At 45.1% G+C, this 13,618-nt stretch overlaps 1 protein-coding gene across 1 annotated transcript in view; it reads right to left on the reverse strand.

Moving 5' to 3' along the window:
* Positions 1 to 11,538, reverse strand: part of LOC116980575 (serine/threonine-protein phosphatase with EF-hands 1-like) — a 56,839-nt gene extending 45,301 nt beyond the window's left edge. The window contains exons 1-2 of the mRNA XM_033032932.1: positions 11,277 to 11,538; positions 914 to 1,082 (exon numbers count right to left, since the gene is read on the reverse strand). Coding sequence (XP_032888823.1) covers positions 914 to 968 — 55 coding nt within the window. The 5' untranslated portion in view covers positions 969 to 1,082; positions 11,277 to 11,538. The remainder of the gene's footprint in view (positions 1 to 913; positions 1,083 to 11,276) is intronic.
* Positions 11,539 to 13,618: the final 2,080 nt, after the last annotated feature.

Genomic DNA, 13,618 nt, shown 5'->3' on the forward strand with positions numbered 1-13,618 from the left:
AGCTGGAGACGTCGGGTGCTAGGAGTGGGCCGGTAGGAGGGTGAACCGGGGTAATGCCTCCAGTGCCTTTAGTCCAGCTGCAGGAGGTGCCCCCAGACATAAAGATAAGGATATTAGATGGGATAGATACTCTTTTTTTTGCAGGGCAGGGGAGTTGAGAACGGGAGGGCATCCATTTATGGGGAGAGGGAAGAAAGTTAAAGGGGCAGATTTTTTACACAGAAGGTGGGGGATATCTGTAATGAGCTGCCAGAGGAGATGGTAGAGGGGAATACCATGACAACATTTGGACAGGTTCATGGATAGGAAACGTGCAGAGGCTACGAGCTGAATTCAGGCAGATGTGATTAGTGTAGATAAACAGCACGGTTGGTATGTATGAGGTAGGCTGAAATGCCAAGGTTCTGTGCTATATGATTCCATAATTGATTCCAAGAAAAGAAAGAAAACAATGCTAACTTAACCATTCTCCTCATAATTAATCTTTTCTATCTTTGTATCTCCCCTGAATTCTCTTTTTATACATAGCATAAACAAGCAACCAAATAGAAATACTTATGGAAACGCACTGTAAACAGTCTTCCAATCGATATAATTGGAGAGGAAAGATTTGGAGGGATAGGGCTGAATGCAGGCAAATGTGGGCAAACCTTGATGAGGATGTTGGGCCAAATGGCCTGTTTCCGTGATGTATGACTTTACGACTCTATGACTCTGATTCCCAAAGTCTATTGCTCCTTCACTCTGGGCATCTGTGCTCAGTTTAGAACCATAACTCATCTTCCCTTGAATCTTACAGCCTTTTGTTTCTTAACTTGGGTATTTCTTTCCAGCACAGGTCAAATCCAACAGCACCGTAACTGATAAAGAATATGAAAACGCTCAAGTGCAAGGGGATTGCATTAGTACCTACCTTCGTCCAACTGTTGTGAATGCTTCTCTATAGCAGCAGATGAACTGCATCCCATTGCTGCAGCTTCATTAATCCACCTCACATTGGAATCTTCACACACCTTGTCACGCCACAATCCTTTGGAAGATTTGCCTCAGAGACATGTCTGCTCTCCAGAAACCCTCGATAACTGTTCCAAACAAAAGGATGGAAGAGCAGTGATATCAGAGCAGACAATGACATGGGAGAGTGATTGCCGCGCAGATAACCGCGCAAAGATAAGGAAGGAACGTCACCTGAAAACCAATCCTGGCCACGGCCCTCACGACCAAATTAATAATTATACACTGACACCATTTGTAGTTTTATATTTCTGTACTGATTTGTAGAGGGAAGTTGTTAAATACACTTCCAGCTAATACAGTAACATCTAAAGGTCTTCTTTAAACTGTTTAGGCTTTGTGTTAGAAGTGGGTGTGAGTAAGGACCAGAAATAAAGCATATTGCTGGAGGAGGCATAGGACTTGGCCGACATGCTAACCCAGTATTAGCTTTCTTGCGTCTGTGGCAGAAGCTGGGGACAAACCGAGACCTGTAATCTAGGCTGACACTGCTTGTAATGCTGAAAGAACACAGTACTGTGGCAAGATGAGAAATTAAACAAGTGCTCCATAAGGTGGATGTGAAAGATGTCACAATCCTGTATTGAAGAAGACCCGTTCTTAGCAGTGTCAACATTGCTGAAACAGATTGTCAGAACCTTATCACTTTGCTGCTGGTCGGAGCTTCTTGTATGCAAACTGACTATCAAGGAGAGGGGTTTACCAAAGCCATTGTAAATAAGGATGCTGCGAGGAACTGAATGCCCTATGGTTAGAAAGGGGTCAGATTGCATGGCAACCCTTGCACCAATTCCCTGTCTTGCATTTGTAGTTAATTTATGGTTGTATCTACTGTGGATCCTATGATCTTTATGAGGAGAAGAAATGTCATTGCATCCAGGTGCATATGCCAATAAACTCATCTGAATCTGTTCCTGAAGAAAGGCTAACAATCTTAGCATGAGGGTAACCATTTTAGATAGGATGGATGTCACATTAACGAGGGATGTAAAGGCAGAGATTACTCAGGTGCTGGTCACTGTATTCCAATGCAAACCTGGGTTGGTAGCTGGAGCTCAGCTTCAAGCAAATCAATGTGGGTCCCTTGAACACAGAAACAGGTGAATTTATTATGGGGAACAAGGAAATGGCAGATTAGCTGAACAGGTACTTTGGTTCTGTCTTCACTAAGGAAGCCACAAACAATCTCCCAAATGTACTGGAGGACAGAGGACCTACGGTGATGGAGGTACGAAAGGAAATTCACATTAGGCAGGAAATGGTGTTGGGTAGACTGATTGGACTGAAGGCTGACAAATCCCCAGGGCCTAATGGTCTGCATCCCAGGGTACTTAAGGAAGTGGCTCTAGAAATCGTGGATGCATTGGTGATAATTTTCCAATGTTCTATAGACTCAGGATCAGTTCCTATGGATTGGAGGGTACCTAATGTTATCCCACTTTTTAAGAAAGGCGGGAGAGAGAAAACAGGCAATTATAGACCAGTTAGCCTGACATCGGTGGTGGGGAAGATGCTGGAGTCAATCATAAAAGATGAGATAGCCGAACATTTGGATAGCAGTAACAGGATCGGTCCGAGTCAGCATGGATTTACGAAGGGGTATTCATGTTTGACTAATCTTCTGGAATTTTTTGAGGATGTAACTAGGAAAATGGACAAGGGAGAGCCAGTGGATGTAGTGTACCTGGACTTTCAGAAAGCATTTGATAAGGTCACACATAGGAGATTAGTGGGCAAAATTAGGGCACATGGTATTGGGGGTAGAGTGCTGACATGGATAGAGAAGTGGTTGGCAGACTGGAAACAAAGAGTAGGGATTAACGGGTCCCTTTCAGAATGGCAGGCAGTGACTAGTGGGGTACCGCAAGGCTCAGTGCTGGGACCGCAGCTATTTACAATATACATCAATGATTTGGATGAAGGGATTCAAAGTAACATCAGCAAATTTGCAGATGACACAAAGCTGGGTGGCAGTGTTTAACAGTGAGATGCTATGAGAATGCAGGGTGACTTGGACAGGTTGGGGGAGTGGCAGATGCATGGCAGATGAAGTTTAATGCGGATAAATATGAGGTTATCCACTTTGGTAGCAAAAACAGGATGGCAGATTACTATCTAAATGGCGTCAAGTTGGGAAAATGGGAAGTACAACGGGATCTGGGGGTCCTTGTACATCAGTCTATGAAAGTAAGCATGCAGGTACAGCAGGCAGTGAAGAAAGCGAATGGCATGTTGGCCTTTATAACAAGAGGAATTGAATATAGGAGCAAAGAGGTCCTTCTGCAGTTGTACAGAGCTCTAGTGAGACCACACCTGGAATATTGTGTGCAGTTTTGGTCCCCTAATTTGAGGAAGGACATTGTTGCTATTGAGGGAGTGCAGCGTAGGTTTACAAGGTTAATTCCGGGGATGGCGGGACTGTCATATGCTGAGAGAATGAAGCAGCTGGGCTTTTACACTCTGGAGTTTGGAAGGACGAGAGGGGATCTCATTGAAACATGTAAGATTGTTAAGGGCTTGGACACGCTAGAAGCAGTTCCTGATGTTGGGGGAGTCCAGAACCAGGGGCCACAGTTTAAGAATAAGGAGTAATAGCTGATTCTCACGTTGCGAGTTGACACAAGAGGTAACCCAAGTTAAAACTCGTGGTAATAACGTACGATTAACGTACGGAACTCGTGGACGCAACTTAGAGATTCGTGGCGCTAACGGCAGGTACTCGTGTAATGTAACTTGTCGACTCTTGCAAAAAATCAAACATGTTTGAAAAATTTCTACGAGTCAATTTTACTCTTGTGGTTAAGAATTGAAACATTTTAACTCGTAATAACGTAGTGGCCCGTGCGTTTACCTTAGTGTATCATGAGTCTACCGTGGGAACTCTTTAACTCAGCGGGCAGGCAGCAGCAGATTGTGGATCCCTTCAGTTTCCCAGCGACAATCACCTGCCATAACGCGAGAGAGATCATGCACTGTTGTAGGTCTCCTTTGCACGTCGTTGTTTCTGTTTTTCTCCACTCATTGTTGGCCCTATCTGTCACCACCCCCACCTACACCCCTCTGTTTCCCGGCCATGTGTGTGACCCCTTCCCTCCCCTCTCCAGCTCCCCGCCCATTGCCTGTACCGCCCTTGCCCCCTCCTTCTGCAACTGCAAACAACCCCACTCTCCTGCTCACCTAACCCACCCATCCCCCCCACCCCCCACCTTTCCCTCCCAACTCCAGTACCGTCCCGACCCCTGGGAAACTGAAGGGAGCGACTGCCCCGGTGCTACTGGCATCGACCTGTTGGCATCGTCGACGTGAAGACAGTGCAAAGCCCCCGCGCCGGTGCAATGGGCGGGGAGCTGGAGAGGGGAGGGAAGGGGTCACACACATGGCCGAGAAGCAGAGGGGTGTAGGTGGGGGTGGTGACAGATAGGGCCAACAATGAGTGGAGAAAGACAGAAACACCGACGTGCAAAGGAGACCTACAACAGTGGATGATCTCTCTCGTGTAATGGCAGGTGATTGTCGCCTGCCCGCTGTTTCTGACGCTAAAGCCTTGGGATCGTTGCCCTTCGTGTCGGCGTGGAGGGGGAGGGGGGTATTGTGCTGTTTGATCGCCCCCTGCTATCCCAGGGACAGGGAGACACAGCGGCTTTTGAGACTGGTGGGCAATCACTTCCAAAGTTCTGCCCACACAGTCAGTACACCTATCCTACACTTGTCTCCCGCACTAAGATCACCCCGCAGAGAATGATCCCAGCCTAACCCAAGAGCCATGTCACCCCAGACAGATTAATGACGGCCCCCCCCCCCCCAACCCACCTCTCTCCATCTCAACTCACGCCTGGGCACCGAAGCAACTCAGGAGGCGAACCCTGAGCTCCGTCTCACAACAATCTGATGTGCACATCCGTCCACATTCAAAGATTTAATCTCCCGTCTCCCCGCAGTGTGTAGACATGGCAGTAAATTCAATTAAAACATATCAAACCTGTGTGTTTCAAACAAATCATAAGTATACTGCTCTGGCACTGAATGGTGCGCATTTTCCCTTTGTAGGTCACATCAATAGATGCGGCCGCGCTGAATTCTATCTTTAAAACAAAGCCACAGGATGGAGAGGTCTTCTTTAACACTGTTGCTTATTAAAACATAACACTGTTGCTTATTAAAACAAACCTTCAATCAGGATTGGCTCAAGAGTAACTCGGGAGACGAACCTGGAACATCGCAGAAATGACAAGTAAACGGCAAACTTGTCATACCCGTGGGAACTCGGTTAAGCTCTTGATCATACACTTGCAATCTCGTACACAACCACGAGTCTTTCACTCGGGGTACCTCTTGTCTCAACTTGCAACATGAGAACCAGCCTTAAGCCATTTAAAACGGAGACGAGGAAACACTTTTTCTCACAGAGAGTGGTGAATCTGTGGAATTCTCTGCCTCAGAGGGCGGTGGAGGCAGGTTCTCTGGATGCTTTCAAGAGAGCTAGATAGGGCTCTTAAAAATAGCAGAGTCAGAGGATATGGGGAGAAGGCAGGAATGGGGTACTGATTGGGGATGATCAGCCATGATCACATTGAATGGCGGTGCTGGCTCGAAGGGCCGAATGGCCTACTCCTGCGTCCATTGTCTATTGATCACATTGAATGGCAGTGCTGGCTCAAAGGGCCTACTCCTGCATCTATTGTCTATGTATCTATGTACATCCCACCACCACGGTACCTGTCCAAAGCTGTTCAACAAATTGTGCCCTGACCTTTGTGCTTGTGGACTCCCATGCTGAGACTAATCCAACATGATTCACAGCAGCTGGAGTATGAAGCAGCTGAGCCCCCACCCAATGCTTCTCATAGTAATGTTCCAATTACTTTAAATCAGTTCAAGTGGGTCCAATTTAAAACAAAATTGAGAACTGGAACAGAGAAATGAAATGAGCTCCTATTGCTCAGCCCAAGCCTCTTCGTACAAATTATCCGCAAAAATATTCTTCCAGATTTTTAAGCCAGTGTGGCTAACAGTGTACACTTCTCTTACCTTATTTCATCCAATCAACCTCACTCTTCCTCTTTAAAAAAAGGTTTTGATGGAAGCCACAAATAAAAATAAACAAAAGTAATTCACAGGAAAGCAGCAAATAAAAATAACTCAAATCAAAGGAGGCAGAAGATCTTAACTTGAACTGGTTGATTGAGTGATGCGCTGTAACATAACCTTGCAGAAACAAGATATAAGCACTGTGCGTACAGGGAAGGAAACCCCTCATCGTGTGCCTCAAAGCATTCTGCCTTTACAGCAAACAGGCCCTTTATTAAACCACAAGTTTTGGTCAATCGAACCACTGCCCATCTTGGCAACTCAGATGGGGTTCATTTCTGCACAGAATTTTAGATTGCAAATGCTCACCTCTACACAAAACACATCCTCATTCATCACACATACATAATAATCACGCACCTTAGATTCATCCTTAAATAAATAATGAGGCTTAAAGACGTCACAAGTAATGCTAAACAGGATTAGAAGTTGGTAAATGTATATGGTTAATATGTCATGAACTGGGCCACAGGTGAGGTGAGGTTAGCTGCATTTGGTTTCAGCTGATAAATAGATCACTGAAAATATTATTTGACGAATTAAATCTTTGACTATTACCAATGAATATGAACAAGTAATGGAATTATATTATAAAACTATAAAATATATAATTCTAAAAAACATATGGATTTATAAAGTGCTTGATTCAGTAATCATGATTTTCACAAATCTCAGGTCCTCCCTGAGAACAAAGAACTTTTTGAACAATGGTCCCGTTTGTGATGCGATAAACAGAGCGAACAACTCGCACTTAGCAAGCTCCCTCACACAATACATAATCTAATCATAATGTTACCTGCTCAGTCACCTTGGCTGTGTTGGAATATGCCGAGTGGATAAAGTAAATAACTTGACATAGCTAGTTGAGCCAATACAAGGTTGGCAGATGATGGGTTGAGTTAGCAGAAGGCTGAAGAACAGCTAGAGGGAGCAGGAGGTTAGTTGAAACTAAGATTGGTGTTTTACCGTAATCTTAAAAAGAGAAGATTTGTCATTTCTCCCAAATAAAAGGATGATAGTGCTTCCCAAGGATTGTTCATTGCCACCAGCACAGTCTCTTCTTGGTGCACATATGTGTTGCCTGGTGTAATTACCTCACAATTCCTCAGACAGTGAGACTAGCTGACCCAAGGGGTCCGTGGATCAAAACCCGAGGACATTGTGTGGGTGGCCAGTACGTGATTGGGTAATGAGGCTTTAGGTTATCAGGTGAGTTACAGTACCTTGTAGAATTGGTGGATATTGTTTGTTGGTGAGTGTTATAAAAGCGGTAATTAACTTTGAGTTTGTTTCGTTTAGTGTAGAGATACAGTGTGGAAACAGGCCCTTCAGTCCACTCTCCACGCTGACCATCGATCACCATTCACACTATGTTATGCAACTCTCTCATCCATTCCCTACACACTGGGGGCAATTTACAGAGGCCAATTAACCTACAAACTCACACATCGTGGGATGTGGGAGGAACCCGGAGCACCTAGAGGAAACCCATGTGGTCGCAGGGATAATGTGTAAATTCTACACAGACGGCACCTGAGATTAGGATCAAACTCTGGTTATCTCCGGTTTACTTCCAGTTCCTCGTGCTGGTGAGGGCAGGAACGGGGAGATAGGGGATCTGAAAGTATGGCTGAGGAGCTGGTGCAGGAGGCAGGGATTTAAATTATTAGACCACTGGGATCTGATTTGGGGTAAGGGTGAATTGTACAAAAGGGACGGGTTGCACCTTAACAGGCGGTGCTGGCTCAAAGGGCCAAATGGCCTCCTCCTATTTTCTATGTCTCTGTTTCTAGTTTAACTCGGGTCTCTGATGTTGTGAGGGTACAGATCTAACAGCTGATGTGGTACGATGCACTCTCTCCTAACATGGCCTGGGACAGAAGCTATGCCGTGGTGGCGCAGAAGGGAAGCTCCCAGCAAGCGTCATGCAAGAGTGGACCGTGCGGCTGATGAGAACAACCAGCGGCCGGCCGAGAGCAAGGCTGGACCCGGCGGGCAACGAGAACAAAAAACCGGCAGCTATCCAGAGCAAGGATGGACCCTGCGGCTGACGGGAATGTAGGCCTGGCAACCGCTGAGAATGAAGACCCGGCAGGCCGCCCACAGCCACGTGCAGCAGTAGGCCTGGTTCGCAGCTGCGAACGGGTCGCAGATCACTGACTGCAGGGGGAAGCTCAGAAGCCATGAAGATGGGAGAGTTGAGGAGAGAGCCCACTGGCGCCTACGGATGTGAGGAATGGGCCGGTAGGAGAGGGACCAGGTATTGCCTCCAGCGCCTTCAAGGTCGGCTGCAGGAGGCACCCCCCGGACACAGGAAAGGCATATAAGGTCGCGGGCCTCCAGCAGCCTGGGGCTTATCTGGGTTTACATGGATCAGGATGGCTCCAGTACTTCCAACATGTGGACCTGACTTTGGACTTTTTTCATTTTTGTTATAAACGGCGCCAAAATATGGTGACTGTGCATTTGTGGGTTGTGCAAAAGAATTTCAGTGGTATGCATACGTGACTATAAAGAACCACTGAACCATTTCTAAATAAAATCCACTACTGATTCACTCGTGCTTTCAACAATAAAATTAAGAATGTTACATTAATCAAGTGATAATTAATAACATGAACAATTTCACATTGGTGCTAAGATGTTTTCCCTTTTTCTTATACTTGGCTTCCCCTTTACCATAGTCGACAGGGCTCTGAACTGCATCAATTCCCACACCTGCTCTCACCCACATTTCCCTCAGCCGGAACAGTTATATGTTTCCCCAGCCCCTCACCTTCCACCACCTGTCTCCACATGTATCCCATGGATCATCCCCTGTCATTTCCACCACCAGATACATCTTTCATTCCTCTCGCCTTTAAGTGTTGTGAAGGGACCAGAGACCCTGGATTACTCTTCCACCGCCAGCAACATGTATTCCCATGCTCATAGCAACTTGTTATCCAACTGAAGCAGATGTAACTCTTGCCTCTTTACATCTTTCCATCCCACCGTGCAGGAAACGAATCCATTTTCCAGACAAAACTGTGATTCACGTGCTCCTCCGATCCCTGAGGCACACCACTCATCACAAATCTCCATTCTGAAATATAGCCTCCCATCGCCTTTCTTTAAGCCAATTCTGCATCCAGTTTGCTAGCTCTCCCTGGATATCAATCACACTAACTTTCCAGAGCAGCCTGCTATGTGGAACATTATCAAAGGCCTTGCTGAAGTCCATATGGGCCACATAACCTTGCACTAGTCAACCTTTTTGGTTACCTCAAAAAACACAAACAAATTTGTAAGACACAATCTCCTTCGTACAAAACTATGTTAGTCTCTATATCAGCCCCAGTCTATCTAAATTACATAAATATAAAATGTGTGCCTCTATTTAAGAGGCATCTCAAATACATCTGATCAGGCCCTAGGAGATTTATCTACCTTCATACGCCCAGTACCTCCTTGACCATAATACACTGCCCCCAAGACATCTTCATTAACTGTCCCGAGTTTTCATGCCTTCATGTTTTTCTACACGGGAAGAACAGGGGAGAAGTACTCATTGAGGACCTTGCCTATCTCCTGATGATCCATGCAGAGATGACTGTTTTTGTCTCTTCTCATTCTAGTTACGATCTTTCCCTTAATGTGCATAAAATCTCTTTGGATTCTCCGTAATATTATCAGCCAGAGCTATCTCCTGCCCCCTTTTTGTCCCTCTGATTGCTTTCTGAAGTATGCTCCTCAGTCCTTAATATCTAAATGGCGTCAAGTTGGGAAAAGGGGAAGTACAACGGCATCTGGGGGTCCTTGTACATCAGTCTATGAAAGTAAGCATGCAGGTACAGCAGGCAGTGAAGAAAGCGAATGGCATGTTGTCCTTTATAACAAGAGGAATCGAATATAGGAGCAAAGAGGTCCTTCTGCAGTTGTACAGAGCCCTAGTGAGACCACACCTGGAGTATTATGTGCAGTTTTGGTCCCCTAATTTGAGGAAGGACATTCTTGCTATTGCGGGAGTGCAGCGTAGGTTTACAAGGTTAATTCCCGGGATGGCGGGACTGTCATATGCTGAGAGAATGGAGCAGCTGGGCTTGTACACTCTGGAGTTTAGAAGGATGAGAGGGTATCTCATTGAAACATATAATATTGTTAAGGGCTTGGACACACTAGAGGCAGGAAACATGTTCCAGATGTTGGGGGAGTCCAGAACCAAGGGCCACAGTTTAAGAATAAGGAGTAAGCCAATTAGAACGGAGACGAGGAAACACTTTTTCTCACAGAGAGTGGCGAGTCTGTGGAATTCTCTGCCTCAGAGGGTGGTGGAGGCAGGTTCTCTGGATGCTTTCAAGGGAGAGCTAGATAGGGCTCTTAAAAATAGCGGAGTCAGGGGATATGGGGAGAAGGCAGGAACGGGATACTGATTGGGGATGATCAACCATGATCACATTGAATGGCAGTGCTGGCTCGAAGGGCCAAATGGCCTACTCCTGCACCTATTGTCTATTGTCCCTTAAAGTCCTCCAGGGATACACTTGCTCCCATACCTGGCCCATGTCTCTTTTCATCCTGACCAGAGCCTCAATTTCTCTCGTCATCCAAGGTTCTTTACTCCCAGCTGCCTTGCCCTTCACTCTAACAGGAACATGCATGACTCCAACTTTCAACATCACTCTTTTAAAAGAATCCCATTTTCCAGATGTTCCCTTGCCTGCAAACAATCCACGCCAATCAACTTTAGCAACTCCTGTCTAATACCATCAAACTTGGCTTTGTCCTCCTTCAAACCTTAACTTGTGGGTCTACCCTGTCCTTCCATAACAATTTTAAGGTTAATAGAACTGTGGTCACTGCTCAAAAAATGCTCGCCCACCGTCACTTTAGTAATTTGCCCTTTCCAATTTCCTAAGACTAGGTCAATAGGCATTTATCTTGATATATGTTTCTTATCTTGAAACCTTACAGTAGAACATCTATTTCATCAAGTACAAATTGGTTTTGCAAAAGATATTGAAAGAGATCTCACAGGCACTGCAAATCAACTGTTTCAATTCCATCCTTTCCATATTAAGCAAATTTACCTTGCTTGCTGTGAGTTCATTCCCTTTCAAATTATGAACCTTGCCTCACAAAACACATTTTTGTAGCTGCAGATTCCACATATTGTAAACAATCACACACATTACCTGTCCAGACCAGGTCAGCAAGATCCGAATATCCTCCCTGTTGTCCATTGCAATCTGTTCCACTTCATTTCAAGCAGCTTTCAAGGCTTCTGCGGCTTCAGCCACAACTAATATGTGTTATGATGATGTCACCTGGTCAGTTCCTCAGGCATCAGTTTCAAAGCACTTTAATCAACTGGAAAACAGAAACAGCTATGAACTAGGTGCTCTTTTCCTCCATGCTCCATATGATGTCTTACCGCCACCACAAAACACTGGCTTACTGCTGTGTGTGCAGCCTGCACTGATGAGCTCACTGTCTGATTTCAATATGCAGTGACGTGACCACTGTAAAGCAACCTGGGGGTGAAAACACATTGCTTGAAAGCCTTTGAATGGAATCCTATCTCCCTTTCTAATTAACCACATGAGCAGATCCATATTTTCCATGATTCCATCAACATGATTGCAGGTTATCATAACGTTGTCAGAAACACTGGGGCTGACTGCTTTTTGCATCCCTCAAATCGTATTCAATTCAAATCTGGCATTTGTAAAATATTGAATAATGCGCAAGTTGTTGGAAGCTGTTGCATATTGGCGGCTGGGATCAAGAGTAACCCTGGAAGAGTATAGGAGATTGAAGATCACACTTCAGGAGAGCAAAAAGGGGCATCAGATAGCTCAGAGAGTGTGGAAACAGGCTCTTCGGCCCAACTTGCCCACGTGACCAATATGCCCCATCTATACTAGACCCACCTGCCTTCTTTTGGTTCATATCCCTCTAAACCTACCCTATCCATGTAACTGTCTTAATGTTTCTTCAATGCTGTGATAGTACCTGCCTCAACTACCTCCTCTGGCAGCTTGTTCCATGCACCCACCATCCTTTGTGTAAAAAAGTTACCCCTCAGGTTCCCATTAAATCTTTCTCCTCTCACCTAAAACCTATGTCCTCTGGTTCTCGACTCCCCTACTCTGGACAAAAGACGTTTACCTAATCTATTCCTCTCATGATTTTGTAAACCTCTATAAGATCACCCCTCATCCTTCTACACTCCAAGGAATAAAGCCCTAGCCCGCTCAACCTCTCCTTGCAGCTCAGTCCCTCGAGTCCCGGCAATATCAAGGTAAATCTTCTCTGAACCCTTTCGAATTTGACAACATCCTTCCTATAATACAGTGACCAAAACTATAAAACAATACTCTAAATGTGGCCTCACCTTCGTCTTAAATAACTGTAACATGACCTCCCAACTTCTATACTCAATACTCAATACATACAAGCCCAGCTGCTCCATTCTCTCAGCATATGACAGTCTCGCCATCCCGGGAAATAACCTTGTAAACTTATGATGCACTCCCTCAATAGCAAGAATGTCCTTCCTCAAATTAGGAGACCAAAACTGCACACAATACTCCAGGTGTGGTCTCACTAGGGCTCTGTACAACTGCAGAAGGACCTCTTTGCTCCTATATTCGATTCCTCTTGTTATAAAGGCCAACATGTCATTCGCTTTCTTCACTGCCTGCTGTACCTGCATGCTTACTTTCATAGACTGATGTACAAGGACCCCCAGATCCCGTTGTACTTCTCCTTTTCCCAACTTGACGCCATTTAGATAGTAATCTGCCTTCGTTTTTGCTACCAAAGTGGATAACCTCACATTTATCCGCATTAAACTTCATCTGCCATGCATCTGTCCACTCCCCCAACCTGTCCAAGTCACCCTGCATTCTCATAGCATCCTCCTCACAGTTCACACTGCCACTTTGTGTCATCTGCAAATTTGCTAATGTTACTTTGAATCCCTTCATCCAAATCATTGATGTATGATTTATGATGGGCTAATTCTGCTCATATGACTAACAAACTTATGAACTTCCATGTCCAGAGTAGTACCACGGGGTAATTTATCATTATCTGAGGTAGCACACAAGGTCTCAGTTTAACATTTCACCTGAATGATGGCACCTCAACGAATTTGCCAGGTGTCAGCTGAGATTTTGCGGTTAATTCTTAACCCATCTGTGGAAACTCAAGTCAAAAATGTCCCAGGACAAAAGGGCAAGAAATGAAACTGGTCTAATACATGAAGAATAGCCATATCCCCTGGTATGGCTCCTGCCTTGAAGAAAAAAATGTTTTTAGGTAAATTGGGCAAAACAACATTTTTCATTTACTGAGTTCACCAGCTGTGCTTAATTTTGAATAAAAAAAAGAAACACACTGAATGATAATTAATTAGTGGGATCACAAGAGTTGGAAAATGAAAGCCATATTGGGCACTGAAATTGTCATCTCCGGTTGCTGCTCAGAAACAACAAGGAAGCAGGCAGTTCTATTATTGGGTCATCCATAA

This window comes from Amblyraja radiata, chromosome 14, assembly GCF_010909765.2.
Source record: "Amblyraja radiata isolate CabotCenter1 chromosome 14, sAmbRad1.1.pri, whole genome shotgun sequence".
Classification (NCBI taxonomy): Eukaryota; Metazoa; Chordata; class Chondrichthyes; order Rajiformes; family Rajidae; genus Amblyraja; species Amblyraja radiata.